General features: G+C 47.7%; 1 protein-coding gene across 2 annotated transcripts in view; it reads right to left on the reverse strand.

The window, feature by feature from the left end:
* The window catches only part of GCKR (glucokinase regulator), a 660,332-nt gene that overhangs the window by 21,156 nt on the left and 627,155 nt on the right, over positions 1 to 12,021 (reverse strand). For both annotated transcript variants that reach the window (XM_069233566.1, XM_069233565.1), the window contains one exon: positions 4,917 to 5,013. In XM_069233566.1, coding sequence (XP_069089667.1) covers positions 4,917 to 5,013 — 97 coding nt within the window. The remainder of the gene's footprint in view (positions 1 to 4,916; positions 5,014 to 12,021) is intronic.

Here is a 12,021-nt window from a genome sequence, read left to right on the forward strand (position 1 = left end):
TGGGTTACTCTGTCATAATAGTGATGGATATCTCATCCACCAAAATATAAATTCCATTATTTCCTATAGGATTTTTTTATGGCGGGACAGGATGTCCGTCTCTGTTGTGATGGCGTAGCTCATCTGCCAAAATCTAAATTAGGCCCTTGGTCATATTTCCAGTGTCTTCCTTCTTATGGATAGTTTAGCCAAAAACTAAACATCGGATTGTGTCTCGATGACCTCTTAATATTTAAAAGAGGTATTTTGGATATAGAGTACTGTTGCTGTTTTTTATGTTATAGAACTTGTATACTTTTATCTGACAGAAGGTGTATAGTTTAGTCTAGTTTGTCATTAATCTGTGTAAATGGTATCATTTGTTGTCCTTTTTGTCCACTGTGCCATGTTGTGTCTGTGGGGTTGTTGGTGTGTGTAAGTTTTAATGGATATTTTAATGTTTTTATGAATTAGTACTTTTCTTTATTGTAAGGCTTTTTATTTTGATAACAATAAGTTCTTTACATTGTGTTTCCACCCACAGTAAAGGGAGAGTGACCATGGAAAGCTTGGTTAGGATTTGATGCCTTGAGTATTGTGTGCTGGAACATGACTACTGCACTGTGGTACCTCTGCGTGCTGCACTTTGTAGGCTTCTGCTTTAGTCCACAGCACGCTGTACTGGTCTTTAGGGTTCTAGCACATGTACCACAACAAGGAGAAGGGTTAGAAAATTAGAATGGTGATGGAGAACATGGGAATCGAGCAATCCATGATGCCAGGGCGAGGTCTCCTAAGCCCTACCATGAAAGAAGTAGTTGTGTTTGTAAAGCCAGAGTCCACCCAGGAGTAACAGAGAAGCAGCCCAAATGACTGGACTAGTTAGAGGCGGCCACAATATACCCTAAAGCAGTGGTTCCCAACCTTTTGACTTCTGTGGAGTCCCACTTTATCAGTACCGGAGCTCGGAGACCCCCACTGAATCATTATTGGAATCTGGGGAACCCCCCACTGAGTAATTACTGAAAGCTGGGGACCTAATCTATTAAAATTAGTCTATTTTCCAAGCAGTCACAGACCTCCTGAGGAGGCTTCGTGGACCCCCAGGGGTCCCCGGACCACAGGTTGGGAACCACTGCCCTAAAGGAAGTCCATCCAGGAACAACAGAGGAGAAACCTACAGTAATGCAGTGGTTACAGGCAGCCATGATATAGCCTCTAAGGTCTGCCCCCAGGAGCGACAGAGGAGTGCCCACAGTAATGCAGCGGTTAGATGCAGCTGTGGTATACCCTGTATGGACTGCCCCCAGGAGCGACAGAGGAGCACCCACAGTAATGCAGCGGTTAGATGCAGCTGTGGTATACCCTGTATGGACTGCCCCCAGGAGCGACAGAGGAGCACCCACAGTAATGCAGCGGTTAGAGGCAGCCATGGTATATCCTCTATGGACTGCCCCGAGGAGCGACGGGGGAGTACCCACAGAGGAGCGCCCACGGTAATGCAGCGGTTAGAGGCAGCCGTGGTATACCCTCTATGGACTGCCCCCAGGAGCGACAGAGGATCACCCACAGTAATGCAGCGGTTACAGGCAGCCGTGGTATACCCTCTCTGGACTGTCCCCAGGAGTGACAGAGGAGCACACACGGTAATGCAGCGGTTAGATGCAGCCATGGTATACCCTCTCTGGACTGCCCCCAGGAGCTCAGAGGAGCGCTCACGGTAATGCAGCGGTTAGATGCAGCCATGGTATACCCTCTCTGGACTGCCCCCAGGAGCTCAGAGGAGCGCTCACGGTAATGCAGCGGTTAGAGGCAGCCATGGTATACCCTCTGTGGCCTGCCCCCAGGGTCGAGAGAGGAGCACACACGGTAATGCAGCGGTTAGAGGCAGCCGTGGTATACCCTCAATGGACTGCCCCCAGGGTCGAGAGAGGAGCACACACGGTAATGCAGCGGTTAGAGGCAGCCGTGGTATACCCTCTATGGACTGCCCCCAGGAGCAACAGAGGAGCACCCGCGGTAATGCAGTGGTTACAGGCAGCCGTGGTATACCCTCTCTGGACTGCCCCCAGGGAGCGACGGAGGAGCACCCACAGTAATGCAGCGGTTAGAGGCAGCCATGGTATACCCTCTATGGACTGCCCCCAGGAGCGACAGAGGAGCACCCACAGTAATGCAGAGGTTAGAGGCAGCCGTGGTATACCTTCTATGGACTGCCCCCAGTATCGACAGGGGAGCACACACAGTAATGCAGCGGTTAGAGGCAGCTGTGGTATACCTTCTATGGACTGCCCCCAGTATCGACAGGGGAGCACCCGCGGTAATGCAGCGGTTAGAGGCAGCCGTGGTATACCTTCTATGGACTGCCCCCAGTATCGACGGGGGAGCACCCGCGGTAATGCAGCGGTTAGAGGCAGCCATGGTATAACCTCTCTGGACTGCCCCCAGGAGCTCAGAGGAGCGCTCACAGTAATGCAGCGGTTAGAGGCAGCCAGGGTGTATGTTCTAGAGCATCCACCCAGGGGAACGGAGGAGCAGCCGACAGGGGTGCCCTGGTTAAAGGCAGGTCGGGTATATGTTTTATGGGGACCACCCAGGAGTGACCGAGGTGCAAACCACAGGAACACATCAGTTACTAGAATTCACCCAGGAGTGTTAGAGTGGAACCAACAGAACAGGTATTAGGAGCACCTGATGTGAGAGTAAGGCTGTTTGAGAAATATTATAGGTGAGATGAAGTGAAGGATGCAGGGAGGACAGGAGTGAGAGGACGGTGAAGGCACGGGGCTTCTAGCCTTTGGACCTACTTGGCCAAAACAGGAAAGACGCTACAGGAGGACACCCTTGCCCTCTCTGCCCTTCAGCTGGATGCCTCTGAGGGCGAAGTTTAAAAACCAAAGGAGGTGAATCAGTGGGAGGGAGATGGCGGTCTGGAGGGGGCGAGCCTGGGGCAGAGGTTCTGGGAGGGCAGGTAAGACCCAGGAGAGTTAAGTGGAGGTCCAGGCCGATTACAGTAACCAACACCTGGGAATGAAAGAGCAAAACACAGAAACTCGAACCCTGTCATTCAACACAAACATGCAATTATCAGCAGCAAAGTTTCCATTTCTAAATCAGAAAAATATCTGGGAAGCAGCCAGGTATGTTAGAAAAAGTACGGGAACGGCGGTCAACTCCATAGGTTCAAAGTCTTCCAGATTAACTTTTTGCTCTTTGAAGTGAGTCACTGCAAAACTCTACCATTACACTTAATGAACTAGATATTCAGTTGACACAAGCATCAAAGAGGTGTATACATTACTCAAAAAAACCAACGGTATCAGCGATATACATGGAAAATTACTTCTGACTATTTCAGTTTCTTGAAAAGATACTCATTCCTCTTACCCACCTAGAAATGATTACCAGGAGTCCATCTGACAAGGAGACACACATTTCTCAAAGAGACCTGCTAGTCTATAAACTGTTGCAAAAGGTACCTGACAAACCCTACTAAACAACCATTCAAGCAAAATCTTATGAAATGTTTCAATTCTCTATTCCAGAACCCTTACAGTCCAGCAAGCAGGTCCTATGGATGGAACATGTAGCGATTAACCAATGAACAACCCTCAGGATGTTCCGAATGAGCGCCCGAGGGGCTACAGTGGAGGACAATACTCTAAGTAGAGGTTCAGCTAGTAATGTCAGCCCCAGTGTACTTGAACCTAGTACCCTGAAGAGGATTTAAGTCAGGTTTCAGAGCTTGAGTCTTCTGCAACTACTATAGACTGCACCAAAATATATAGGACTTTCACAGAAAGGTGAGTTTGTGTTCCTTACAACGGACAAAGGACAAAGGATTTGCCCCCTCCCAACCCAGCACCTTTGAGAGACAGGTTAGTTTGGAACTGACAGTGTAACCCTCAAACGGGGTTATGTCCAGTGCCAACATTTCAGGGTTCGAATTCCACTGTCTGACAGCCAAAGGTGAGTTTCCAAAAACAGATTTGCTCCCCCAGGGACTCCTCCTAAGGGCACAGTGCTGCACACATGCAAAGTTGGAAAAGAAAAGATAAATGACAACATTCATCCTTTTAACACCTGGTTTTAAAAAGCATTAATTTTTTACGCAAAACCCTGTATCACGTTTTTGGTAGATAAGGTTTTGTGTCAAAAAGCGTGGGTGGTTGCATGGGAACTCCCATGTAACACCCCCTTGCCGCAAAGTAATGCAAAGCAGCGCCTCACACTACTTTGTGCTACTTTTAGTAATTTTCCAGCTCAAAACAAATTTTGTACTGGAAAGTAAATAATAGAAAAAATATTTTGTACTGGTTTGTGTCGCTTTCATGACGCAAACCCAACGCAAAATGTTGGTAGATCAGCTCCCTAACGTGTTTGACAAGTAAGCTCTGCATGCGGCTACTGGCTGTCCCTCACCACAGAATAAGTAAGGAGGAAGTGGGACTTTATGGTCTCCATGGCCAAATTTATACTCTAGTATACTCAACAATCTTCATCACACATTTGTAAATGATGTGTTCCATCAGCACTGCGGTGTCTCCACAATGTCACAGCTTAGAGCCAAGGAGCTGTGAGACATGGTTTCACCACACAGGTATCACTGCCTTCACACATACTATAACATGATGTGACGTAGCATTTCTCACTCCATAACAGAACATGATATAACAAAACATCATATGAAACGACATATTGAAACATCGCGACACAATGTGACGGAACTTGCACCATGTATCAAAGACCCAAAGTATGCAACATCATACACAGCAACTAAAACAAAACACTTCACAGCCCTACGAAAAGCAACATCACACATCATGTGACATCACACAATATACAACATCAAACACCACATCAGAAGGTTAAGCAAATAACACACTATCACATCACAACACAACACCGCACACAATGCATGAGATGACATTACTCACCATCTAGAGTGAAATTAAACACTACAGTGTCTGTCTCTGTCATGGACGGAAGAACACTCTTCACAAAATCTTCATGGGAAATGGCGAACTCTGGGCCCTGTTTGGAGAAAGTTACACCTGGCAGTTAAAACCTGTCAGCTCAAAGCCTGGCACTAGATACAGTCACCCTACACCCAGGCGCCAGCACTAGACACAGAAGAAAGACTACCACAATCTCTCTACGCTCCCTTCACACCCACACGCTGGCACCACAGAAGATACTGCCACGACCTCTCCACGTTCCCTCCACACCCACGTGCTGGCTCCACAGAAGAAAGACTGCCATGACCTCTCCACGCTCCCTCCACACCCACGCGTTGGCTCCACAGAAGAAGGACTGCCACAACCTCTCCATGCTCCATCCACACTCACGCGCTGGCACCACAGAAGAAGGACTGCCACGACCTCTCCGCGCTCCCTCCACACCCACGCGTTGGCTCCACAGAAGAAGGACTGCCACGACCTCTCCATGCTCCATCCACACTCACGCGCTGGCTCCACAGAAGAAAGACTGCCACGACCTCTCCACGCTCCCTCCACACCCACGCGTTGGCTCCACAGAAGAAGGACTGCCACGACCTCTCCATGCTCCATCCACACCCACACGCTGGCACCACAGAAGAAGGACTGCCACGACCTCTCCACGCTCCCTCCACACCCACGCGCTGGCTCCACAGAAGAAGGACTGCCACGACCTCTCCACGCTCCATCCACACTCATGCGCTGGCACCACAGAAGAAGGACTGCCACTACCTCTCCACGCTCCATCCACACTCATGCGCTGGCACCACAGAAGAAAGACTGCCACGACCTCTCCACGCTCCCTCCACACCCACGCGTTGGCTCCACAGAAGAAGGACTGCCACGACCTCTCCATGCTCCATCCACACCCACACGCTGGCACCACAGAAGAAGGACTGCCACGACCTCTCCACGCTCCCTCCACACCCACGCGCTGGCTCCACAGAAGAAGGACTGCCACGACCTCTCCGCGCTCCATCCACACTCATGCGCTGGCACCACAGAAGAAGGACTGCCACGACCTCTCCACGCTCCATCCACACTCATGCGCTGGCACCACAGAAGAAAGACTGCCACGACCTCTCCACGCTCCCTCCACACCCACGCGTTGGCTCCACAGAAGAAGGACTGCCACAACCTCTCCATGCTCCATCCACACTCACGCACTGGCACCACAGAAGAAGGACTGCCACGACCTCTCCACGCTGCCTCCACACCCACGCGTTGGCTCCACAGAAGAAGGACTGCCACAACCTCTCCAGGCTCCATCCACACTCACGCGCTGGCTCCACAGAAGAAAGACTGCCACGACCTCTCCACGCTCCCTCCACACCCACGCGTTGGCTCCACAGAAGAAGGACTGCCACGACCTCTCCATGCTCCATCCACACCCACACGCTGGCACCACAGAAGAAGGACTGCCACGACCTCTCCACGCTCCCTCCACACCCACGCGCTGGCTCCACAGAAGAAGGACTGCCACGACCTCTCCACGCTCCATCCACACTCATGCGCTGGCACCACAGAAGAAAGACTGCCACGACCTCTCCACGCTCCCTCCACACCCACGCGCTGGCTCCACAGAAGAAAGACTGCCACAACCTCTCCACGCTCCCTCCACACCCACACACTGGCACCAGACACAGAGAAAAGGCTGCCATGACCTCTCCGTGCTCCCTCCACACCCACGCACTGGCACCAGACACAGAAGAAAGAATGCTAAGTTTCCTCTTCACTCCCTCCACTTCCACACCCTGGCACTAGACAAAGAAGAAAGAATGACACACTCTCTCCACCCTCCCTCGCACAAAGCACTTCTTCTTGTGTCTTGCAGCTTGTCACCTACTAGACTGCTAGTCAGCGGTGAAACACAGCTTCCTAAGGAGGGAAATTTGTTCTAATATTTCTTTAGCTCACTCTTAACTCTGGTGGCTATTCCACCATGACCCAACTCGATCTACAATCAAGGGATGGGGGCCTCCAAATCTGAGGTCCAAGGACAATTTACAAAGCAGCAATGCCTCTCATGTTTGCACAACCTAATTACCTTTATATACAAGAGTCCAAGCCTCTGAGCAGACCCAGGTGGTCGAGAACTGACAGCTAAATTATGACTAGAATAATAGACAGAGGACTGTGTGACATTCTTTACAGTGGAGTGTTCTATTTCTGCCAGGCTGAAAACTTTCATGGCTTTGAAACATCTCTCATTTGTAAGGCAAGGAAGAGTGGGGTGGAGGTAATCACTTGATTACTAATCGGTAATCCTTATTACTATGATTACTGTCCACCCTGTGCATATTCCTTACGCCTCCCCTGTCGTTCCAGATGTGTGATGAGTTAGCCTTATGCAAAACTTCAGTAAATTCAAGGCGGACTGTGGGATAGTTTGGTGTTTTGTGTACTCCCCTTGTAGAGCGCATGGCCATCTGTGAAAGACAGTGCCTGCAAAAGGGATTTTTCCTTTAAGAAAGTTGGACCCACGTGGCCTGTAACGACTGTGATGAGGGCGACCAGAGCTAAAAGTTATGGCAGTTGCAGGTATATGAAGACTCTGGAATGTGTGTACAGTAAAGGCCATTACGTCATCGTGCGACAGGATGGGTTGGAATGAGGCATTAGGAGTTTATTGTAAATTATTAGATACACTTCAATAAGGGATTGAAAGGAGTGTTTGTTGACAAAAGCAATGACAGCCTCTCAGGCACATCAGTTGATGATATTACCTCAGACATAGTCAACTGCCACAGTCAACGGTTAATGGAGCGTTGGTAAGAACCAACTGAGAGGACAAGGGGGAAGTGGGGGAGGAAGAAATAGTACATTAGTATATATTTAAACAAATAGATATAACATCTAAAACTCAAAACTGAGAATTTTGACAAGCTTGTATAATATTAATGTGTTAGGCAATTCTGCTGTGGATAAATGACAACACTTCTCCCTCCCATAAATGAAAGAAGATATGACTCTTGTAGCGTAACTCATAACATTACTCCTTCTAGAATTTTAGGGAAAAATGTAGTCCTTACTCCAAGCAGGAACCGCATGAGCTCTGACACTGCGGCCATGCCCATTACCACTTGACCCACCTTGGGACCTTACATCGGTACACACAATATCTTGGCAAGGGAAGTAGGATGTTGTGCTAGTATTGTGTGTACGACTAATATCTTTGCCTTCAAGGCTCTCTTGTGCTTCCTTAAGGGGAAGATCCTGACATAAGTGTTTGATAATAATAAGAAGTATTTTTTATGTGTTAATGCTGCACTGGAGTATATTAGGAAAGTTGTATATATACTGGATTGATTTTACATTAATTTGATTTTGAGGTTTTGAGCGTCACTGACAGCAGCCAAAAACAGTCTCAAGGCGCTATGTCAAGGTGGCATAGTGGGGACAAGGAGGAGAAGGAAGGGAGGTGGGTGTGGTTGGGGGGAAGGGGCTGCATGGAGGGGGGCTGGTGGGACTTGGGGGAGGAAGGGGTGCACGGAGGGAAGAAGAGGGGGTAACTCTCCAAGGGGCTGCAGTCAGGGAGGGCTCCAGAGACAAGGATAGTGGGACGGGATTAAGGGAGCACTAGGCGGGAAGGGAGGGGGGAGCATTACAAGGAAAAAAAAAAAATCAGGAGAATAATTACTACACAATCGGAGTATCTTTCACCTTGGAATGTTCATTTAAAAATAAAATTCAGAGAGGCATCCGAGTTTTGGGTTGGAAGGGACGTAACATGGTAATAGATCAAAGTACGAAGGAGCCATTAGGGAGATATTAACATTAATATGACTATCCCAATTTCCAACATGGAAATATTTAGGGCTATCTCATGTAGAACGAGTGGCATGGACAATCCAAGCAAACATAAATCGATTTTAGCATGGGTTAAATCTACAGATGCTCAAATAATTTTTCTACAAGAGACGCATCTGAAGGCATCAGCTCAGCAACCAGCTATGCTGCGATTTACATTGCAGGCATTGTTTGCAGCAGTGGTGGGGGGGTCACAATTCTACTAACTCAGAGATTTATAGAAGTGCTATGGGTGTTGCGAAGTCCAAAAGCTAGGTGGATCCTAGTTAGCCTAAGAACCTATAATATAGCCATCCATCTAGTCAATTTCCATGGGTCCCTGGAGGACAAAGTGACTTCCCTGGAAAAAGTCTACAAAATGTATCCTCCTTACAGGATCAATAATAATGGGAGGTGATTTCAATCCCATTCAAGAAGTTAGCCGTGATTCCTCTCACAAAAGTCAACATCAGAATAAACCTAAGTCAACAAAGGTACTGCCTCGGCTGGAGTGGGATCTTGCTTTGATCAACCCCCGAAGGGCTGACAATCCAACGGGGTGTGAATTTACAAATGCTTCAATTCAGCATCTCATATAGATTACTTTTTAATATCATAAAGTTCGAGAAGGGCTGGATCTGGCATATATTTGAACCTGTTTTCCAACCATTCTGGTCCATACATAGATATGAAAATGATTAACACCTTAAGGGAAGAAACGTGATGGTCCTTAGACAGATAAATATTGACTCAAGAAGACTGATCAGCCAATATGCAAATTGCCTTAACTGATTTTCTACAAAGAAACACAGATACTGCCTCACATTCTTCAGTCTGGGGGACATGTAAAGCCTTTATATTGGAAGAAACCATAGACCATTTAAATAGAACAAGATGCGAGGAAATTGCCACCTGTTAGAAATGGGGTCTCTGGTTGGCAGTCAGTCTGCACTCTGTCCAAGCAGGGACCCTCACTCTAGTCAGGGGAATGGAGATACACAGCTCAGATAACCCTGCTCACCTCCTTGGTAGCTGGCACAAGCAGTCAGGCTCATCTCAGAGGTAATGTGTAAAGTATTTCTACGAACACAAACAGTAACACAGTGAAATTACCACAAAAAGACTCCACACCAGTTTAGAAAAATAGCTAGTTTTTATCTACATCAAACAAGACCAAAACAACAACAAAAAAACATACACAAGCAAATAAATTATTTTTTAAAGTAAAAAGAGTCTTAGTCCATAGAAATCAATGGATGCGTTGTTTTAGCACAAAGTATCTGGTATGAGTCAAAAATAAAGCCGCACAGGCGAGCATGCAATGGAAAAGCAAGCGATGTGTTGATTCCTTACTCGCAAGTGAGGCCATGCATGGATTCTTTTTCTGCTGGGCAAGCGATGCGTCAATTCTTTCCTCGCAGGGAAGCAATTTCCGGGCAAGCAGCCTAAGATCTGTGATGTGATATTGAAGATTTTGACGCCCAGGGACGGTGCATGGAAAATCCAGATGCACGGCAGCGATGAATCCGTGCTGGGCTTGCAATACATCGATTGTACTGGCTATGCATTGATTTTTCAGCTACGGTGCAAGCGCTACGTCGATGTTTCTGAGGCTCACACAGTGGTGCGTGGATTTTTCCCTGTGATTTCAGAACAGGGGGGCAAGCTCAGTCAAAGCCCTTGAAGAAACATCACAAGCAGGATTTCAAAAAGCAAAGTCCAGTTCTTTCCCTCTTAAGGCAGAAGCAACAGTGGCAGGCCAGCACAGCAAAGCAACAGGCAGATTGGCTAGTCCTCAAGCATCAAGCTCTTCTCCTTGGCAGAGGTTCGTCTTGATCCAGAAGTAATCTGAAAGTCTGGGGTTTTTGGTCCCCTACTTATACTCATTTCTGCCTTTGAAGTAGGCCAACTTCAAAGAGAAGTCTCTGTTGTTCACAAGATCCGGCCCCAGACACACTCCAGGGGGTTGGAGATTGCACTGTGTGAGGACAGGCACAGCCCTTTCAGGTTCAGGTGTCAGCTCCTCCCTCCCCATTCTAGCCCAGAAGACTCATCGGGATATTCAGGACACACCTCAGCTCTCTTTGTGTCACTGTGTTATGCCATTATTTGTGTTTGACCACTGACTTTGTGTTTCACCACTGCGCATATTAGTTGTTCAATGTTCACCAGTAGCACATTACATGTTGTATTCAGTTTAGCTGCCTATTGGCTTTAACATGGCATTAGACATTACATTCTATATTCAGTTCAGCTGCCTATTGGCTTTATTGTGGCGTTAGACATTGCAGTTGAGACATTGCAGATGAGCTGTGTTTTTTCACATGATAGACCAAGCTGTGTTTTTCGTATTTTGTTCACACCGAGCCCTAGCGTGATAAGAGAGCGCATATTTTGGTGTTTTTCTTTAGTGCAGAAAAGGGTCTGACCTTGAGGGGCGTGTCTCGAAACGGTGGCCAACTTTCGACACATTTCTGTCAAGGTTTACCTAAACAAGCCAGCATTTTTGCTATAAACGGTGGCCCTGGGCAGCAGCAAGGGGGAATTTTCCAAGGCTTCAGTCAGGAGCGGACGTCAGCTGCCTGACCTCCCATTTGGGTGGAAAATCTCTTTCTCGCAGTTGAACAGGAGTCATCAACTTGCAGGCATGAGAAAGATGACGAGCAGTGATAGGCCCTACGGTGATGAATTTTGATTTTTATTCTTTGCTTTGAAGTTATGCTATAATATAATCACATGTATTTGCTGTGTACATTGCAATAGAGAAGTACTTTGATATATTTTTCTTTCATTGCTGTGACTACTTTTAAACGTGTGCTTCCAACCTACTAATCTCGTCTCTCAGGAACCTCGTGGTGAAGTAGTAATAATAAATGTCTTCTTTAAACTAAGAAGTGCATTCCAGAGAAATTTTGTCAGCTTGTGTAAAGAAATGGCTCCCTGTTGCAGTTACCCCCCACTTTTTGCCTGATACTGATGCTGACTTGACTGAGAAGTGTGCTGGGACCCTGCTAACCAGGCCCCAGCACCAGTGTTCTTTCACCTAAAATGTACCATTGTTTCCACAATTGGCACAACCCTGGCACCTAGGTAAGTCCCTTGTAACTGGTACCCCTGGTACCCCTGGTACCAAGGGCCCTGATGCCAGGGAAGGTCTCTAAGGGCTGCAGCATGTCTTATGCCACCCTGGGGACCCCTCACTCAGCACAGACACACTGCTTGCCAGCTTGTGTGTGCTGATGGGGAGAAAATGACT

Source organism: Pleurodeles waltl, chromosome 5 (assembly GCF_031143425.1).
Source record: "Pleurodeles waltl isolate 20211129_DDA chromosome 5, aPleWal1.hap1.20221129, whole genome shotgun sequence".
NCBI classification, from domain to species: domain Eukaryota; kingdom Metazoa; phylum Chordata; class Amphibia; order Caudata; family Salamandridae; genus Pleurodeles; species Pleurodeles waltl.